Raw genomic sequence first — 19,535 nt, 5'->3', positions numbered from 1 at the left:
ATAAAAATTGTGCCACTATGGCACCTTTTCCTATTATGTAATTGTACTATATAATACTATGAATGATATTTAAACAAAATTTATGAATAATTAAATAATATGTAAATATGTAATATAATAATCACCATGAACCATCAACATTTACTCAGAACAATTATAATCAGTATGTAATTAATTTGATTAGAAGTAGTTATAAATGTTAGCATCATTATTACTTTTGTTAATTAACTGCAATTAGATCTCAAAAGTTTGGTTTGGAAAGCGTTATTGTAAATCGATCAAAAAGCAAGAACCAAATTTAAATTCACATAATTTCAAGTGATATGCAATTTCAAACCAAAATTTGTAAACCAGAATTAATACCATTACTAAAATAATTAATTGATCATTGTTAGCACATGTAATCAACTCCATTACTTACGTTTTGATGTATATTTCAAAGTTAGGAGCCATTAAAGAGGTTAAACAACTTGTGTATATATTACATAAATGTTAGCAATATTTTCCGATCCATAGTTGATTTGTATTTATTAAATTAATGAAACACATTATTGTAAAAAAAACATATTTAATTTTTAATCTTAAATTGTACAGTTACTAACCTAAAACTCATCTGTAATGAACTTATATTTTATGCTGTGAGTAATCTGATTGTCAACCTTTTGTATATTTGTAACTTTAATTGTAACTATTAATTTCATGATGGTGTAATAATCAAAGTAATTAACACTCATTGTTTGGAATATATATAAGCAAATGCAGCAATGCAGCATCAGTTCACCTAGGGGTTCACTTTGTAGTCAAGTCTTTTCGGTCAGTGAATCAGTCTGTCAGTTGTTGCATTGTCAAAGAGACTATATGTGAAGCTCGATGTATTCTGCAATGACTTTGGAAAAATGTTATCATCAATAAATAAACCTCCACAAATTGTATGACCTGGAGTTTTGATTGGAAGGAATCACCAGCTACCTGACTCATGCAAATTATAAGTACAACAAAAATACTTTGTTATGCATTGCCCTTACTTACGTCCACTCCAGGTGCAAATATATAAGTAATTATATTAATGCACTGGTAAATAAATCATATGCATTCATAAAGTAAGGGAGATGTTATAATTTCTCACTGAAAAAAGTAATTCTCATGTATTTTCTCATCTCACAGAGCACCATCTATCTATAATTGCACGTGAAAAAGAAGAGCTTATGGTATTTATTGTGAATCCAACCAAAAAATGTATTCAAGCACCAAGAAAAAGTGCAAAAATCTGTGGATTCTCAGTGTCAAAGAGGAAACATATGGTATTTGGCAAATGTTATAACTTCATTGCTGTTTGGCTTTTCATGGTAAGGATCAAAACACTGTAAATCAATTATCGGCTTCTGAACACACTAATTTTCAATGCAATTATATCTCGCTTCACTTCTGTGACAATTACTCTAATATTGGAAGAGAAAGTTATTCAGACTTAGGATCAGTGTCAATAAAATTTGAAAGGCATGCCTTGCTGCATGCTACCAATATAAATTTTTTCGTTAATATAGGTCTATCTCCAAGGTTCAAAACTTTGTAACTAAAAATCTAAGAAGCTGTCGTTGTCCAGGGTATTGATGAGTCACAGGTGGTGGATAGTGAATGTTCCATCAGATATGGTGAACAGCTGCGAACGCAGGGTAAGCATTTCTAGACCAAGGCAAAACAAAACCAAATCCACTTTGCATCTGTCTTGTAGCAAGCACCAAAGTGGTCAGTGTCTGTTCACAGCAGTGCAGCTGAAATTTGTATTCTGGAACTAACCCTTCCAGTCTTAACCCTGTGAGTTCTCTCAATGGGTCTACTCAACCTTGCCTGATCCCAGCTACAATCATCATGGAGCATTTTGATAATCACAGTATTATCCCAGGTGTTCAATCCACCACCAGTATTACTGGCGCAACTAGTCTTTCAGATTCTGGGATGGCGAGGTTAAAATACAGTGTAATTCAACAGAGGAAGTTGGAATTCTCTGGCCAACTTAAAACCAGATCAAACACATTTTGTGCAACACTTAACATACAAACACTTTTGCAACCAAGTTAATTTCATAAATTGGGAGATACATTAAAAGAACAGAAGATTCAAATTTTGGCACTTCAGGAAGCATGAATGATGGACAATAACACCATTGATTTCAGCAGTTACCATCATTTTAAAAGTAAAACTGACAAAAACAATACTTAATAACACAATACATCTGGCAGTTACTTTTGCAGTCTCCAAAAATATTTCAAATTCAATAACTGTGGTGAACCCCATTAATAATAGACTAATGACAATTTCTCTTAAATGTGCAAATAACATATACACTTTAATTAATGCCTAATTAATGCCTAAATGCCACTCAATGAGGGTAATTGTAAGAAACCTGAAGAAGTTAATGAAGCCTGGGAAACATTAGAAAGCGTCATCTCGAAAATTCCCTCAAACCATTTTAAAATTTTAATGGGTGATTTTAGTGCTCAATTAGGTAAAGTGAAAAAAATATAAGAAAATAGCTGATGGATTTCTGTTCATAGATGAAAAAAGGCTAAAGACTTGTTGAAATGTGTAAAAATTTCAACCTTTAAATCATGTCAACACATTGTGAAAAGAACTCTTCTAAACAAAAAAATTCGCAGGAACCCAATACATTTATTGGAGGATGTCAAATCAGTCATGTAGCAATTTCATACCATAACTACAAAGAAATTTTAAATGCCCAAGGTAGGAAAAGAGATAATGTTGAATCTGACAGTTACTTAACATGAATAAAAATAAAACTTCAAAAACTGTTCATAACAAAAAATGCTATCCCAAAATTTGACACTGTTAAAATAACCCAAACTCTAACAAGCAAACTTGACAAAAAATGGTCCAACGATTGGCAAATCCTAAAAGAAATGAAGTTCATCAAAACAGCTCAAAATTTAATTAGGCTTCAAAAGAAACAAAAACACCTTTCATGGAGTGCGGACTGTGAAACAGCAGTTAAGTCTAGGATTGAGGTGTTCAAAAATTGGAATAGTAACAAAACTGAAAATATATACACCACCTTTCTAACTGTAAGAAAAGAAATGTCTAAATTAATCTGACAGATCAGAAGAAACTACAAAAATACCCAACTTTTAGAAATTGAAAAAGATTTTGAAAAGAACAGTACAAGAAACTTTAATAAGACATTCAAAACAAAACTAACTCGTTACCAAACTCGAAGTCTTTGCTTTAAAAATGAAAATGACAGTTTGGCTCTCAACAACCAGGAAAATTGTAAGGTACTTGCTAATTATTTTGAAAAACTGCTGAACTTCCAGAACCAGCGAATAAATTCCAACTACAGCAAACTAATAAAACAAACCCTAAAACTAAAGAACCTGACAAAATCAAAATAACTAAACAAATTAAGAAACTTGAAAAAAAGGTAAAGTATCTGAAGAAGATGGTATAATTGCAGAACTACTAAAATCACCTGGCACTAATACTATAAAAGAGGTCACTCAACTGATAGGACATATCTGGCAAACTGAGAAAATACCTGATGACTGGAAACTGCCCTAATTCATACATTACATAAAAAAGGGACAGAACCAATGTTAATAATTACTGAGGAATCTCTCTTCTCACAGCCACATATAAAATTCTCTCGCAATGTTAACTTGACCGAGTCCAAGGACAGTTAGAACCTAAAATTGGTGAATACCAAACAGGCTTTAGGCCAAACAGACCCGTTTGGAACAAATTATTAACTTAAAACTAATCCTTAGGATTCCTAGTAACAATATTGTATGTACATTTGTGGATTTTAAAAAGGTCTACACCTCAGTTGAGCATGAATCTCTTTTCTAAATTTTAAAGGAACAAGGGCTAGATAATAAAATCTAAGACTGATTAAGGAAACTTTGACTGACCCTAACTCTAAAGTTAAATTTGTCGGAGAAATTTCTCCATCACTTGATATAAATGCTGGTGTTAGACAGGGAGGTGGCCTCTCCTCATTACTATTTAACCATGTTTCGGAAAAGGTAATTACAGAATGGTGAGAGTAAAAGTTGAGTCAAAATGTAGATCAATCAATCAAGCTAGGTAAAAGTGATATTAGAGTAGATTTCCTTGCCTTTGCAATGGTCTGGTAATTTTAACTAGGGATATTACCACAGCTCCAAAACAAACTGAAATTCTTAAATAAGTTATGGAAGAAGTAGGACTACAAATATCATTTGAAAAAATGGAATTTATGACATGAAACAAACAAGCACCAAAGTTTTTGAACACACAGTATGGAGAAATAAAAAGGGTTTTTCAGCTTAAATACTTCAGGGAAACCATACAAGAAAACATTCTAGAAAAGCTTCAAATGAAGTTTGTTATCAAGAAACAGCAACTGCATTCAGACTAACATAAAATATTTATAATAAAAAATCACTTTCTAAATTCAGTAAACTTAATCATTACAGCACTGTAATCACACATGAATGTCTTTGTGGAGCAGAAACTTTAATTTCAAATACAAAGAGGGATACTGAAGAAATTAAAAAGAAAGATTATTAAGAAAATATTAGGACCCAAAATTACCAATGGAGAAATTTATAGGCTGAGAAGTAGTAAGGAAATACAGGAATACACAGATGTACATGACATGAGAAAATGAAGACTTAAATTTTATGGGCACATTAAAAGAATGGCACCCCCTAGGTTGGCAAAACAAATAGTAGAATTCTACTACAAAAACAGAAGTAAAGCCAAAACTGAGCCACTTAAATAGATCACTGCCTTTTGAATATTTTGGTATAAGAGTCCCACTGTTTCCAGAGGCTCGTTACAGAGTAATAATATTAGTACACTGTATTTGGTTCTTTACTGCAATAACCTTTTGTTTCTGTGAAAATACCTTCACAACAGTGAAGAATCCTGTATATACGCAATAACCAAAATGTACAACATGCACTACAATGTAAAGCAACAACCCTCAGACAATGAACATGTACACTTTTGTTACAGTGTGTTCAGTTTCTTCTGTCAGTATACAGTACAGCATGTAACAAATGCAGAACTCTTCCTGTACAGGCACTGTTCAAATTTAAAACCACCATGATGACAACAGAGTGTACATTATTCAGCATGGACTGCATTACATGCTCAAGAATTTCAAGAGTCTGGTGTACGACTTCCACAGCTGTGGTAATCCAAGTTTCATAAACTTTAGGAGCAGGACCACTGTGACTAATCCAGTCACCTCCAAATTATGCTTCAATGTGGTACCTGACATCAACTACAAAGTGTGCCAACACCCTGTCATGTTGAAACCACATAAGCATATGAATTCTCAGTGGCATATCTTCTAGGAACTGTGGAATGACATACTGAAGGAACATTACTCCATTCAATGTGTCAGGTAAAGTCCAATCACAAAATCATCAACAATACCAGTGCATACTTTCACAGCAAACATCTGTTGATAAGATCAACACATTAGTGTATGTAGACTTTTATCATACCACACATGGCTATTCCTACTGTGAAACATGGCCTCTGTTGTTAACATGGTCTCATCTGTAAACAACATGAAAACAAGAAAATTGGAGTTTTTTGTACATTGCTGTAGGAAACAATTTTGCAAGCCCCACTCAAAATGGGAAGTTTGCTGTCTGCAATGATTGCACCTTCTATGGATGATACATGTGTAGTAGTTGTTGTTCATGTAGGACTTCCGAACAACTGACAGAGCAGTGTTAAGAGCTTGTGTAATGCACTGACTACTAGAGTCACGATTGTCACCAATCACACATAACAGATTCTCTTTCATTTCAGGTGTTCTAGCTTACCTCCCAAAGTCAGTATCTTCCATTCTAACATGTAAGGCTCCCATTTCCTGTGTACAGTTGCAAAGGTACCATGATATGGTTAACGTCAGTGGAACACTCTAGCATCGTCATATGCTCTCCCAATGCATTCTGAACTCCCATGCATGAAGTGCACATTGACCAACTCTTCATCAGTGAACCTATCCATGGTATTGCTGTGTATCACTGTTAATGCACAACTAAGAATGCAGGAAAACAAAATCCCTGTTGGAACTGAGTACTGAATGTTAACTTGTGGGCAGTGAGATAAAGAGGGCATTAATATCAACAGCAGGTACTGTGATTGGAAAAAAAAGGTCATGGCATAGTGATATGCACATACACAGATGGTGATATAGTATTGTGTACAAAAGGTATAAAAAGGCAGTGCATTGGTGGAGCTGTCATTTGTACTTACATGATTCATGTGGAAAGATTTCTGACATGATTATGGCTGTATTACAGGAATTAAGAGACTCTGAACTTTGAATGATAGTTGGGAATAGATATCTGGGACATTCAATTTCAGACATCAAGAGGGAATTCAATATTGCGAGATGTGCTGAGAATACAAAATTTCAGACATTACTCTCACCACGGACAAAGCAGTGGCCTATGGCCTTCCCTTAATGACCAAGACCATAGGCATTTGCATAGAGTTGTCAGTGCTAACAGACAAGCAACACAGTGTGAAACAACCATAGAAATCAATGTGTGACATATGATGTACATATCCATTATGACAGCGCAATGACATTTGGTTTTAATGGGCTACGGCAGTAGACAACTGACATGATTGCCTTTGCTAACAGCATGATATCATCTTCAGTGCCTCTCCTGGGCTCATAACCATATCAGTTGGACCCTATATGACTGGAAAGCCATGGCCTGGTAAGATGAATCCTGATTTCAGATGGTAAGAGCTGATAATAGGCTTCAAATGTGCCACCGACCACACAAAGCCATGGACTCAAGTTATCAACAAGGCCAAAAGTGGCTCCATAATGGTGTGGGCTGAGTTTAAATGGAAAAGGACTTGGACCTCAGTCCAGCTGAACTGACCACTGTCTGGAAACAGTTATGTTCAACTACTTGGAGACCATTTTCAGCCATTCATGGACTTCATGTTCCCAATCAATGATGATATTTTTATGGATGGTAATTTGCCATTTCACTCTGCCACAACTTTTCTCTGTTGCTTTAAAGAACATTCTGGATGACTTGAGTGAATGATTTTGCCATTCATATCATCTGATACACATGAATTCCTTTGAACATCTGTGGGACATAATTGAGAGGTCAATTCATGTACAAAAATTATTCCAGGCAAAGAGTGGTCCAACACAGTATTAGGAGGTATCCCATGAGTTTGGCGTCTCAATGTGTGCTCCTGGGTACACATTACAATCAACTATCTGCTTCTATAATATCTGTCACACCATGAGGTAACCCAATTGAAATCTTCCTATGTCTCCAAGATGTTTCCAAGTATACATCCTCCTATAGTGATTTTTGAACAGTGTATTTACTATTACGATTTGAAATGATTTCACTTCTTTCATTGCTCACACTACTACAGATGAGACACTAAAACTTTTTGAGGTCTTATAGTTCGGTGCCAATAGGGGAGAAGAGTCTGGTAGCACTCCTCCACGGCTGTCAGCCCCACATGCTCCTCCATCTCATCCTGTCAATATCTGTGGGACACCTGCAGTGTTGTATCCATGCTCGTGGCTGGGCACTCACATGTGGGCATGGGGTTTTGGACACCAGAGCAAGTGAATTCCAATGGTTGTCCAACTGTAGCAGGGACACAGCATATTCACTCTGGCCATGGGGATCTGGTTGGTGATGCACTATAAAAATCAGGTCCGTCTCTGGTAGGGTACCCAGCCACTGCCACCTCTGGACCCTCTGGTGGACACACATTGTGGCAACACCATTTTTCATTTCTCTTCAGCTGGACCTTCTACCCTCTCCCCTCCTGCTCCCAGCTGTCCCTTCCCTCTGTTTCTAAGTTATGTTTGCCAATCCCATCCATGCCCTCATCTCCCTCTGTTTATAGGTGACCCAAGGTGGATTGGATATCAGAAAAAAATCAGGCTGTGGTAGTCCACCAATGCATCTCCCTTCCATGCCAGTACTCAGTGTGGATATAGAGTGGCCTCTGCTACAAGTATCAGAGCCACCAAGACTCCGACTGCACTGCCTGATGTGGACCTTCTGGCAGTGTGTCCCCACTGTGGATACCAGGAGTTGGTAAAACTGGAGGGGTTGTCCAACTCTTCCAAAGATGTCGTCTGACTCAGAGTGCTGCCTGGGGACCTGGCCATACGGGTGTCAACCTGCTGGGATGCAGCTTGAGGCTTCTCCATGGAAGAAGTGATGTTGTAGCCACTGGGCTATCACCTAGATGTCAGGCACCAGTGCTTGACTAGCACATAGAATGCAACAGTCACTCTGCATCCAATATTGTGAGATGTGACCATCAGGGGGAGATACTGCTGCTGAGCGACTGTGCATGATGGCTCTGCAGGCATCTCCCAGTACATCCTGTGATGTGCTTTTTATTTATGCATTCATCTCCCGGTGATCACCCTCAATCTGATCTTGCTCATTGTGGTATTTACCATACTAACTAGGTCTTTCTGGAGATGTCATATCATGTTTTGTTATGTTGTGAGTTACAATATTCACAGAGGACCAACAAAACATTTTATTGCTATAGTAGGCTACACCATACATAACTATACAGTCTGTGTGGGAGAAATAAGATAGACAAAATTTACAGATACAACAAATTTATCCTCACCTCATTCATTGATGGTCCTATACTTTTGCAACACATAGATGGGTCTAGAATCTCAACAAACATTGATAATTCAAGGGAAATGAGCATATTAAATTTGCAACTGAACCACAATTACAGTTATTGAACAGATAATTACCCATTCTGTCTGAATCTGTGATTAAATTTTAAATTAGTTGATTAAAACAGTACTCTCATTTTTCTGGGGCTGGATGTGCTGTCTTGTATGTGTGAGATGTGCCCTGGAAAAGTCTATGGTTTATAAATCAACAAGATAAAATCTGGAAAAATGGGAAAGAATAACTTTCAGTATTTAATTTGAAACATCTTCTTAGCAGTTGCAGAAAGTAATTCATTGCTTTTGCTGATTTCTTGGTTTAGATATGATGAAATTCATATGTATGCACTCTGGTGTTTAGTGCTATATAGTGCTATTCTCTCTTATCATGAGTGTCATGGTTGCTTCTGCTCATTCACCAACTCATGTGTTAGGCAGGAAGCACTGTTCAAATAGCTGTTATAATCAGTAGTTTGTGTGGAAAAAATGCATAACTTTAAAACCTTTTTTAAGACACTTGCAGTGTGTACTATCAGTTCAAATTTTAATAGCGCATTTTTTTCAGTGTAGTCTCGCTGTGTAAAATATTTCAGTGTAAGTTTGAAGTGTTCCTCATATAGGTATCAACAAATTGGACTGGGACCATTATGTTGTGAGTTTCAGGTTAAAAATGGGTAAATTATCATAAGATATATATACATATAGCCAAGCAGTGTCAAATCACAAGAAAGAGCAATTCATCTTTATCTCTGCATTTATTGAATTGATAAATTTAGATCTCACTTTCCCCACAAATGAAGCAATGTGTTACTGGTTTGGAAAAGAAGAAACTCTGAAGTCTAAGAAGCCTAACACGCTAGGTACACAATTACCATCTGTGGTTTTACTTGTGAAGCAGTATTGAATTTATTTATGTTCATTTATTAACAGAAATTACCTACTCTCAGTTCCCCATTCCTATAGACAATAAGTAATGTACTATGACAGCTCAAATAGTTAAACCATAGAAGACATAAATGTTAAATAAGTACTAACCTGAAGAATAAGATGAAGAATAGGGAAGAAAGTAATTCTTCTGTACGGTGCTATGTTAAAAATGTTACGTCTCTGGTAAAGACAAATTACTTCTCTCATATAATATTTAACAGTGCATGCTTCACTTCAAAGAACCAGGCAATTTAAAATTAATTCATTAATAACTCCATGTACACACAGCAGCTCCCCCTCTCCCATATCAAAAGCTGTTGGCTTTATAACTATATCCATTACATGGCTGTGTTATCATTTATCCAAATCACATTAAAAATAAAGTAAAACTGTTTTATGTTTTTGCTTTCCTTAAATAGGAGAATCATTAAAAAACAGACTGTGAAGTAGAATAATTACCTTTAAATTTGTATTTTTCCTTGTACGTAACCCACCCATCCACAGGTCAGCAAGGATTATTTGGCTACAGGGATGGGCTAGGAGTGCTCGATGATTTGCTGCTACTGCCAGGCTGAGACATGTCTGCCCACTCCAGTTCTGTAGTTCACAAGTCAACAATTGTTGCGTCTGGTCATCATCTTGGCGATAACAATAGTCCAGTAGCTCCAAAGCTGAAAATATTTAAGTGATTTAATATGATAGTACAGCTACCAGTGATAATACCTTAGTGCAAGATTTTAAAGTGAGTATAGTATAGATTAAAATTATTTACTAATTTTTCTTTGGCCATCAGTAGTACTGGTACTTATTAATGAGAAGATTGGATTGTATGATACATTTTCTCAATAAAATAGGATGATTGGATAAGAATTAAAAAATATGAAAATGGTTTCAAAGATTTGTGTTGTGGCAACAGATCTATGAATTCAGCTGGTGGCAAAAGATCATGTAAGCAGCAAGTCTGTAAGTTAATTACTGGCCTGTGCTCACTGTTTCACAGGGACTCAATTATGAAAACCAGAACCCTTCACTGGAGTCCTCTTTAAGATTTATTAAAAAAGACAAATGAATGGGATACACCAAATCTAAGGAAACAAAATAAGGTTTCACAGAAACATCAAATACTTCCCTAAGAAATTTGTGGGACCCACGACTATACACTAAACAAAAACTATATGACACTTTTTGACTTTATTTCTGTGTGTCAGAAGCTTTTTTTCACAATACAATATTGTATTAAGAACTTGTCAAAACAATGTAGGCACTACTACATGTGATACAATGTGTGTATCCCTTGACTTTCACTTTTGTCACTGTAATCACTTTAGCTAAGCATAAAAGGTTTAAACTTGGTCAAGGCTTTGATCTGTGAATTTAAGACACAAATGGAAAGTTACATTCACCGAAATGCATAATTTTTTAAAGGTTTGGCCTGCTTTTCTTGTGAAAGTTAAATAACTTTAGTGGAGAAAAGAAAGAGTATAGATGGAGTACAAGCTTGGTTTGGACAAGGATGTTGGAAGGAAATGAACTGTCATTTTCATTTAAGGAAATTATGGAAAACTTATGGCTGGATGGAGATTTCAGTCCTGATCCTGCTGGTTCCACATCATGAAGTATTAAATCCAAGGTCCTATTTACATGGTCCAGACAAGTGATAGTCACTGGAGATAAGCCCAGACTTTAAGTAAAATGGGTCAAGGGCCCACAGTGCAATACTGCCAGTTTTGTTACATTCCTGTTAGCTGAGCTAGGATGAGTGTTGTTGCTTGTGGAGAAGTATCACCTTCCCACACAATATTTCAAGTATTTTCTTGCAAATGGTATTCATTGCAGCCTCCTTGAGCCATCTGGAACAATACTTTTGATTAGCTATGATACTTTCCTCCAAAAGATCCATGTTTATGAAGTCTTCCATTTCCAAAAGATTGTTAGTGGTACCTTCCTAAAAGGCATCTGCAGTCTGCAATTTTGGGTGGTAGGAAATATTCCTCATTGCCTCCCCCATGTTTCCCTGTTTAGTCTTGCATATGTTTTATCTTAAGAGAAAGAATGAAAATATCTCAGGTGGCAATCAATTAAAAATCGTTTGTGGACTATCTTCTGCATAGCCCTCTGTTCAAACATGAACTTGCAGGGCAGCAGTCTGACACATACTTCTTGAAGCAACATAACTTATTTCCATAATGAGTATCTCAGCATTACCGACACTGATTTTCATCTACGTTGGAATGTTACACAATGTTAGTTGATGGTTCACATAGATAAATTTTTGACAATGTCCATATTCACTGGAATGCCAGAAATTCCATAGGCATGCCTATGTTGTTCATATGTCTTAAATATTGATAAACTGATGTATTAAGTCGTACACAGGTGCTTTTGACAATACTTCTTTATTAACTGCGCAGCCAGCCTTTTTCAAATTCTTAATGTTTTTGAATTTACAGGACAACAGAAGCACTGTTTTCTGCTATCCTTGTTTATTGTGCTATACATTCACTGTCATCATAATTTTGGATTCTTATTTCTCTTACAGAACAATGATAGGTTCTTATGAAGTTGCATTAGTCTTAGATTTTTAAATTAAATCCTTGAACTATCCTCTCATGTTAATGTTATCAAAAAGTCAATCAAAATGATTTAAGGAACTGAATATAAAGCAGAGCTTCTGAAAACTAAATGCACATACTGGCTGTGACTTGACAGAACATAATAATCAAGTAATGAAAACTGTAAACTTACAATTCCTACTACACGGTTCCTGCCTGCACCTGCAATCATCCCTGCTGTAAAACCTACCTCATGCATCCACCTTCTACCTCTTACTGCAGCCCCATCCCTGATAAAACCAACAATGTTAAAGGCAGATCAGCATGTGAAACCAAAGATGCCGATTGCCAACTAACATACGTTTACTATGCAGCTTATTATATATGAATGACCACCACAAAATTGGCTGAATCCATGAATTCACACAGGTCTATCTGCTTTGGGGACACCCAGCAACCAATTGCTAAGCATGCTCTACAACTTGATTCAAGGGACCAAGTGCCTGCTACACCACACAGGCCATATGAATCCTTCCACCCAGTGCTAGTTTCCCTGATTTTCAGAGAAGGAAACATGCTCTCCAACATTTTCTCACATCCTGCCACCCTCCTGGACATCATCTCCGTTAATAAAGGAACTGAAGTGCCTACTACACTGCGCAGTCCATTTGGATCCTTCCACCCAATTAGTAGTTTCCCTGATTTCCAGAGATGGAAACTTGCTCTCCAACATATTCTCACATCCTGCTAACCTCTTCGACATTCTCTCCATCAGCAACCCCTCTACATATTTGTTTCTGGTCCTGGACTTAAACCTCCATTAACAACTGCCCTCCACATTTATTTACCTCATGTCAATGGTAGTTTTTCATTATTTACTCAATTGAACATTTTCCTTTTACAGGGTGATTCAAAAAGAATACCACAACTTTAGGAATTTAAAACTCTGCAACGACAAAAGGCAGAGCTAAGCACTATCTGTCGGCACATTAAGGGAGCTATAAAGTTTCATTTAGTTGTACATTTGTTCGCTTGAGGCGCTGCTGACTAGGCGTCAGCGTCAGTTGATGCTAAGATGGCGACCGCTCAACAGAAAGCTTTTTGTGTTATTGAGTATGGCAGAAGTGAATCGACGACAGTTGTTCAGCGTGCATTTCGAACGAAGTATGGTGTTAAACCTCCTGATAGGTGGTGTATTAAACATTGATATAAACAGTTTACAGAGAATGGGTGTTTGTGCAAAGGGAAAAGTTCTGGACGGCCGAGAACGAGTGATGAAAATGTAGCACGCATCCAGCAAGCATTTGTTCGCAGCCCAGGAAAATCGAATCGCAGAGCTTGAGCTGCAAATTCCACAGTCAACTGTATGGAGAGTCCTACGAAAAAGGTTAGTTATGAAACCTTATCGTCTGAAATTGGTTCAAGCACTGTCTGCAGCTGATAAGATTAAAATCGATTTTTGCGATTTTATCCTTGCTCAAATGGAAACAGATGAATCTTTCATTTCAAAGATTGTGTTTAGTGATGAAGCAACTTTCCACACTAACGGGAAAGTCAACCATCACAATGTCTGTATATGGGGCACTGAGAATCCGCGGGAAACAACTCAGTATGAACATGACTCGCCTAAGGTGAACGTTTTCTGTGCCATTTCAGCCAATAAAGTTTTTGGTCGCTTTTTCTTCGAAGGTGCTACTGTAACTGGACTACAGTATCTGGAGATGTTAGAGAATTGGCTGTTCCCTCAGCTCGAACAAGAAGCACAACAATTCATATTTCAGCAGGATGGAGCACCACCACATTGGCACTTATCTGTCCGTAACTACCTGAACGTCAACTACCTGAGGCGATGGATCGGCCGCCAGGCAGCCCGAGACAGAGCACTTCATCACTGGCCTCCATGAAGCCCTGATCTTACCCCCTGCGATTTTTTCTTATGGGGTTATGTTAAGGCCACCTCTCCCAGCCACCACTGATGATTTGAAATGAGAAATAACAGCAGCTATCCAAACTGTTACGCCTGATATGCTACAGAGAGTGTGGAACGAGTTGGAGTATCGGGTTGATATTGCTTGAGTGTCTGGAGGGGGCCATATTGAACATCTCTGAACTTGTTTTTCAGTGAAAAAAACCTTTTTAAATACTCTTTGTAATTACGTATAACAGAAGGTTATATTATGTGTCTTTCATTAAATACACATTTTTAAAGTTGTGGTATTCTTTTTGAATCACCCTGTATTATTACCTTCATGTCCTCCCTCCCCCTGAATCTCTCACTTATTAATTGTGCTATTCATCCACTTCTCATTTCTCTTCCTCTCAATCCATCTTTAATTCTCGCTAGGGGTGGGAAAAAGGTCAGTTATCTGTTACAAATCACAGTGTTTGAGAGGTCAGAGTTTTCATGAACTTTACAGTGTTTGGCTGCAATGTCAGTCACAACTAGAAATCACAAGCCGCTAATAGCAACTAAAATTTGCATTTAACATTCAATGTCCTGTGCCATCTGTTGGGTGCATTTGTACTTTATTCTAAAACTTTGATCTCATGCTTTGAATGTACAACCGCGTGGTCAAAGAAATGAACCAAGAAACTAATTTTCTCTGATAAAGAGAGGTCCCCACAGGTAGAATTAACTTTTTGAAAAAAAGGAAAGAAAAATACAGTGATGTAGGTTATGGCCCCAGGTATCACACACTGCAGACCTTCACCATGATAGGCCCTGACTTGCAAGTAACTGATGAAAGAAATTTCGGAATTTTGCATGATGCTCAATAGCATTCATTTACATAGACTGGTTGTGTGGTCTAATGAGTGGCATGACTTCTTATGCAAAAGGTAGTGGGTTTGAATCTTGTCAGATGCATTAAATTTGTTGTTGTTTTTGGATCTTTATGAAATGACATTCACCATTATTTTTATTCAGTGAATTGGTTTAAATGTAATATTTTGCTTCTGTTCCTTTGTCACATCATTTTAATCACTGTATGAACTCTCAGTTCTTTCATTTTTTCTTTATATCAATCTCTTTCCATTCAAAAGTTTTCTGAATTTTATTATATTAATCTTTTATAATATTCAATTATTTGGAAACTATGATTTATTGGTTAAAAAACAAAATAAAAATTTATATTGGGTGTGCGATATTGGGAAAAATGTATTTTTTTATTGCAACACGTCCATTTCTTGCATGGTAATCATTATACAAACATCTAAAATGTAGCTTAAATTCCTATAAGCTATGAAAAATGCAAGGGCAAGTCTGCTACATAACTTTTAACAGTCATATGTCTCTTCAAATATTGCACTAAAACTACTCTGGGTGTCAACTTCTAACTGGAAGGTCCATACTTCTCACTCTTTTCAACTGCAATATCACAACCTTAAAACATATAACCACGTCTTCATCAATAATGCAGATGAAATTTAAATGAAAGAAGTGTCTACGTAAAATGAAACTCAAGTAAAATAAGGAATAAATGTAATGAATGCAAGAAAAAGGAAAAAAAAAAAACAGTATGATGAAACTAAAGAAATTAAATTGAAATTAATACATAAAATTAATTAAAAACACATGAACAAGGATATTAGTAGAAAAAGAATGATGGGAAGAAAAATTTGATATTATGATTACAATGATGTGATGAAGGAATGGAAATAAGAAATTACATTTAAATCAATTAACAGAATAAAAATGATGATCAAAGACATTTCAACAAAGATTTGAAAATAAAAGAATTTAATGCACCTGATGAGATTTGAACCACAACCTTGTACAGCAAGTCCATGCAACACAACTTTTTTTAATGCTATTGAATGTGATGCAAAATTCCAATTTTTTTTCACCAATTACTCACAAATGAGGGCCCACGAGACTGAGTGACCGCAGTGTTTGAAACTTGGGATCTTACTCTACATAACCATATAGATGGTTTCAAGAAGTCGATAGATTAACAGGTGATAATTGAGTTGTCCCCCCCATGAACTATGGACCTTGCCGTTGGTGGGGAGGCTTGCGTGCCTCAGCGGTACAGATGGTCGTACCGTAGGTGCAACCACAACGGAGGGGTATCTGTTGAGAGGCCAGACAAATGTGTGGTTCCTGAAGAGGGGCAGCAGCCTTTTCAGTAGTTGCAGGGGCAACAGTATGGATGATTGACTGATCCGGCCTTGCAACATTAACCAAAACGGCCTTGCTGTGCTGGTACTGCGAACGGCTGAAAGCAAGGGGAAACTACAGCCGTAATTTTTCCCGAGGACATGCAGCTTTACAGTATGATTAAATGATGATGGCATCCTCTTGGGTAAAATATTCCGGAGGTAAAATAGTCCCCCATTTGGATCTCCGGGCGGGGACTACTCAGGAGGATGTCGTTATCAGGAGAAAGAAAACTGGCGTTCTACGGATCGGAGCGTGGAATGTCAGATCCCTTAATCGGGCAGATAGGTTAGAAAATTTAAAAAGGGAAATGGATAGGTTAAAGTTAGATATAGTGGGAATTAGTGAAGTTCGGTGGCAGGAGGACCAAGACTTCTGGTCAGGTGACTACAGGGTTATAAACACAAAATCAAATAGGGGTAATGCAGGAGTAGGTTTAATAATGAATAGGAAAATAGGAATGCGGGTAAGCTACTACAAACAGCATAGTGAACGCATTATTGTGGCCAAGATAGATACGAAGCCCACACCTACTACAGTAGTACAAGTTTATATGCCAACTAGCTCTGCAGATGATGAAGAAATTGAAGAAAAGTACGATGAAATAAAAGAAATTGTTCAGATAGTGAAGGGAGACGAAAATTTAATAGTAATGGGTGACTGGAATTCGAGTGTAGAAAAAGGGAGAGAAGGAAACATAGTAGGTGAATATGGATTGGGGCTAAGAAATGAAAGAGGAAGCCGCCTAGTAGAATTTTGCACGGAGCACAACTTAATCATAGCTAACACTTGGTTTAAGAATCATGAAAGAAGGTTGTATACGTGGAAGAACCCTGGAGATACTAAAAGGTATCAAATAGATTATATAATGGTAAGACAGAGATTTAGGAACCAGGTTTTAAGTTGTAAGACATTTCCAGGGGCAGATGTGGACTCGGACCACAATCTATTGGTTATGACCTGTAGATTAAAACTGAAGAAACTGCAAAAATGTGGGAAATTAAGGAGATGGGACCTGGATAAACTGAAAGAACCAGAGGTTGTACAGAGTTTCAGGTAGAGCATAAGGGGACAATTGACAGGAATAGGGGAAAGAAATACAGTAGAAGAAGAATGGGTAGCTCTGAGGGATGAAGTAGTGAAGGCAGCAGAGGATAAAGTAGGTAAAAAGACGAGGGCTGCTAGAAATCCTTGGGTAACAGAAGAAATATTGAATTTAATTGATGAAAGGAGAAAATATAAAAATGCAGTAAATGAAGCAGGCAAAAAGGAATACAGACGTCTCAAAAATTAGATCGACAGGAAGTGCAAAATGGCTAAACAGGGATGGCTAGAGGACAAATGTAAGGATGTACAAGCTTATCTCACTAGGGGTAAGATAGATACTGCCTACAGGAAAATTAAAGAGACCTTTGGAGAGAAGAGAACCACGTGTATGAATATCAAGAGCTCAGATGGCAACCCAGTTCTAAGCAAAGAAGGGAAGTCAGAAAGGTGGAAGGAGTATATAGAAGGTTTATACAAGGGTGATGTACCTGAGGACAATATTATGGAAATGGAAGAGGATGTAGATGAAGACGAAATGGGCGATATGATACTGCGTGAAGAGTTTGACAAAGCACTGAAAGACCTGAGTCGAAACAAGGCCCCCGGAGTAGACAACATTCCATTAGAACTACTGACAGCCTTGGGAGAGCCAGTCATGACAAAACTCTACCAGCTGGTGAGCAAGATGTATGAGACAGGCGAAATACCCTCAGACTTCAAGAAGAATATAATAATTCCAATCCCAAAGAAAGCAGGTGCTGACAGATGTGAAAATTACCGAACTATCAGTTTAATAAGTCACAGCTGCAAAATAGTAACGCGAATTCTTTACAGACGAATGGAAAAACTGGTAGATACGGACCTCGGGGAGGATCAGTTTGGATTCCGTCGAAATGTTGGAACACGTGAGGCAATACTGACCTTACGACTTATCTTAGAAGAAAGATTAAGAAAAGGCAAACCTACGTTTCTAGCATTTGTAGACTTAGAGAAAGCTTTTGACAATGTTGACTGGAATACTCTTTTTCAAATTCTAAAGGTGGCAGGGGTGAAATACAGGGAGCGAAAGGCTATTTACAATTTGTACAGAAACCAGATGGCAGTCATAAAAGTCGAGGGGCATGAAAGGGAAGCAGTGGTTGGGAAAGGAGTGAGACAGGGTTGTAGCCTCTCCCTGATGTTATTCAATCTGTATATCGAGTAAGCAGTAAAGGAAACAAAAGAAAAATTTGGAGTAGGTATTAAAATTCATGGAGACGAAGTAAAAACTTTGAGGTTCGCCGATGACATTGTAATTCTGTCAGAGACGGCAAAGGACTTGGAAGAGCAGTTGAACGGAATGGACAGTGTCTTGAAAGGAGGATATAAGATGAACATCAACAAAAGCAAAACGAGGATAATGGAATGTAGTCAAATTAAATCGGGTGATGCTGAGGGAATTAGATTAGGAAATGAGACACTTAAAGTAGTAAAGGAGTTTTGCTATTTAGGAAGTAAAATAAATGATGATGGTCGAAGTAGAGAGGATATAAAATGTAGACTGGCAATGGCAAGGAAAGCGTTTCTGAAGAAGAGAAATTTGTTAAAATCGAATATAAATTTATGTATCAGGAAGTCATTTCTGAAAGTATTTGTTTGGAGTGTAGCCATGTATGGAAGTGAAACATGGACGATTACTAGTTTGGACAAGAAGAGAATAGAAGCTTTCGAAATGTGGTGCTACAGAAGAATACTGAAGATAAGGTGGATAGATCACGTAACTAATGAGGAGGTATTGAATAGGATTGGGGAGAAGAGAAGTTTGTGGCACAACTTGACTAGAAGAAGGGATCGGTTGGTAGGACATGTTTTGAGGCATCAAGGGGTCACAAACTTAGCGTTGGAGGGCAGCATGGAGGGTAAAAATCGTAGAGGGAGACCAAGAGATGAGTACACTAAGCAGATTCAAAAGGATGTAGGTTGCAGTAGGTACTGGGAGATGAAGCAGCTTGCACAGGATAGAGTAGCATGGAGAGCTGCATCAAACCAGTCTCTTATGGTAACAGAGTGGCCTATGATGTGGCCTAACGGTTATGTATGGGCCATATTTAAACACAATTAATGCACTTTTAATCATAAAAAGTAAATC

The 19,535-nt window shown here is 37.2% G+C and overlaps 1 protein-coding gene across 3 annotated transcripts in view; it reads right to left on the bottom strand.

Moving 5' to 3' along the window:
- The window catches only part of LOC126365851 (transient receptor potential cation channel trpm), a 1,785,347-nt gene that overhangs the window by 72,423 nt on the left and 1,693,389 nt on the right, over positions 1 to 19,535 (bottom strand). For all 3 annotated transcript variants that reach the window (XM_050008509.1, XM_050008510.1, XM_050008512.1), the window contains one exon: positions 10,109 to 10,320. In XM_050008509.1, coding sequence (XP_049864466.1) covers positions 10,109 to 10,320 — 212 coding nt within the window. The remainder of the gene's footprint in view (positions 1 to 10,108; positions 10,321 to 19,535) is intronic.

This window comes from Schistocerca gregaria, chromosome 4 (assembly GCF_023897955.1).
Source record: "Schistocerca gregaria isolate iqSchGreg1 chromosome 4, iqSchGreg1.2, whole genome shotgun sequence".
Classification (NCBI taxonomy): Eukaryota; Metazoa; Arthropoda; class Insecta; order Orthoptera; family Acrididae; genus Schistocerca; species Schistocerca gregaria.
The sequence above is the reverse complement of the archived record's forward strand: the minus strand, read 5'-3'. Positions and strand labels throughout refer to the sequence as shown.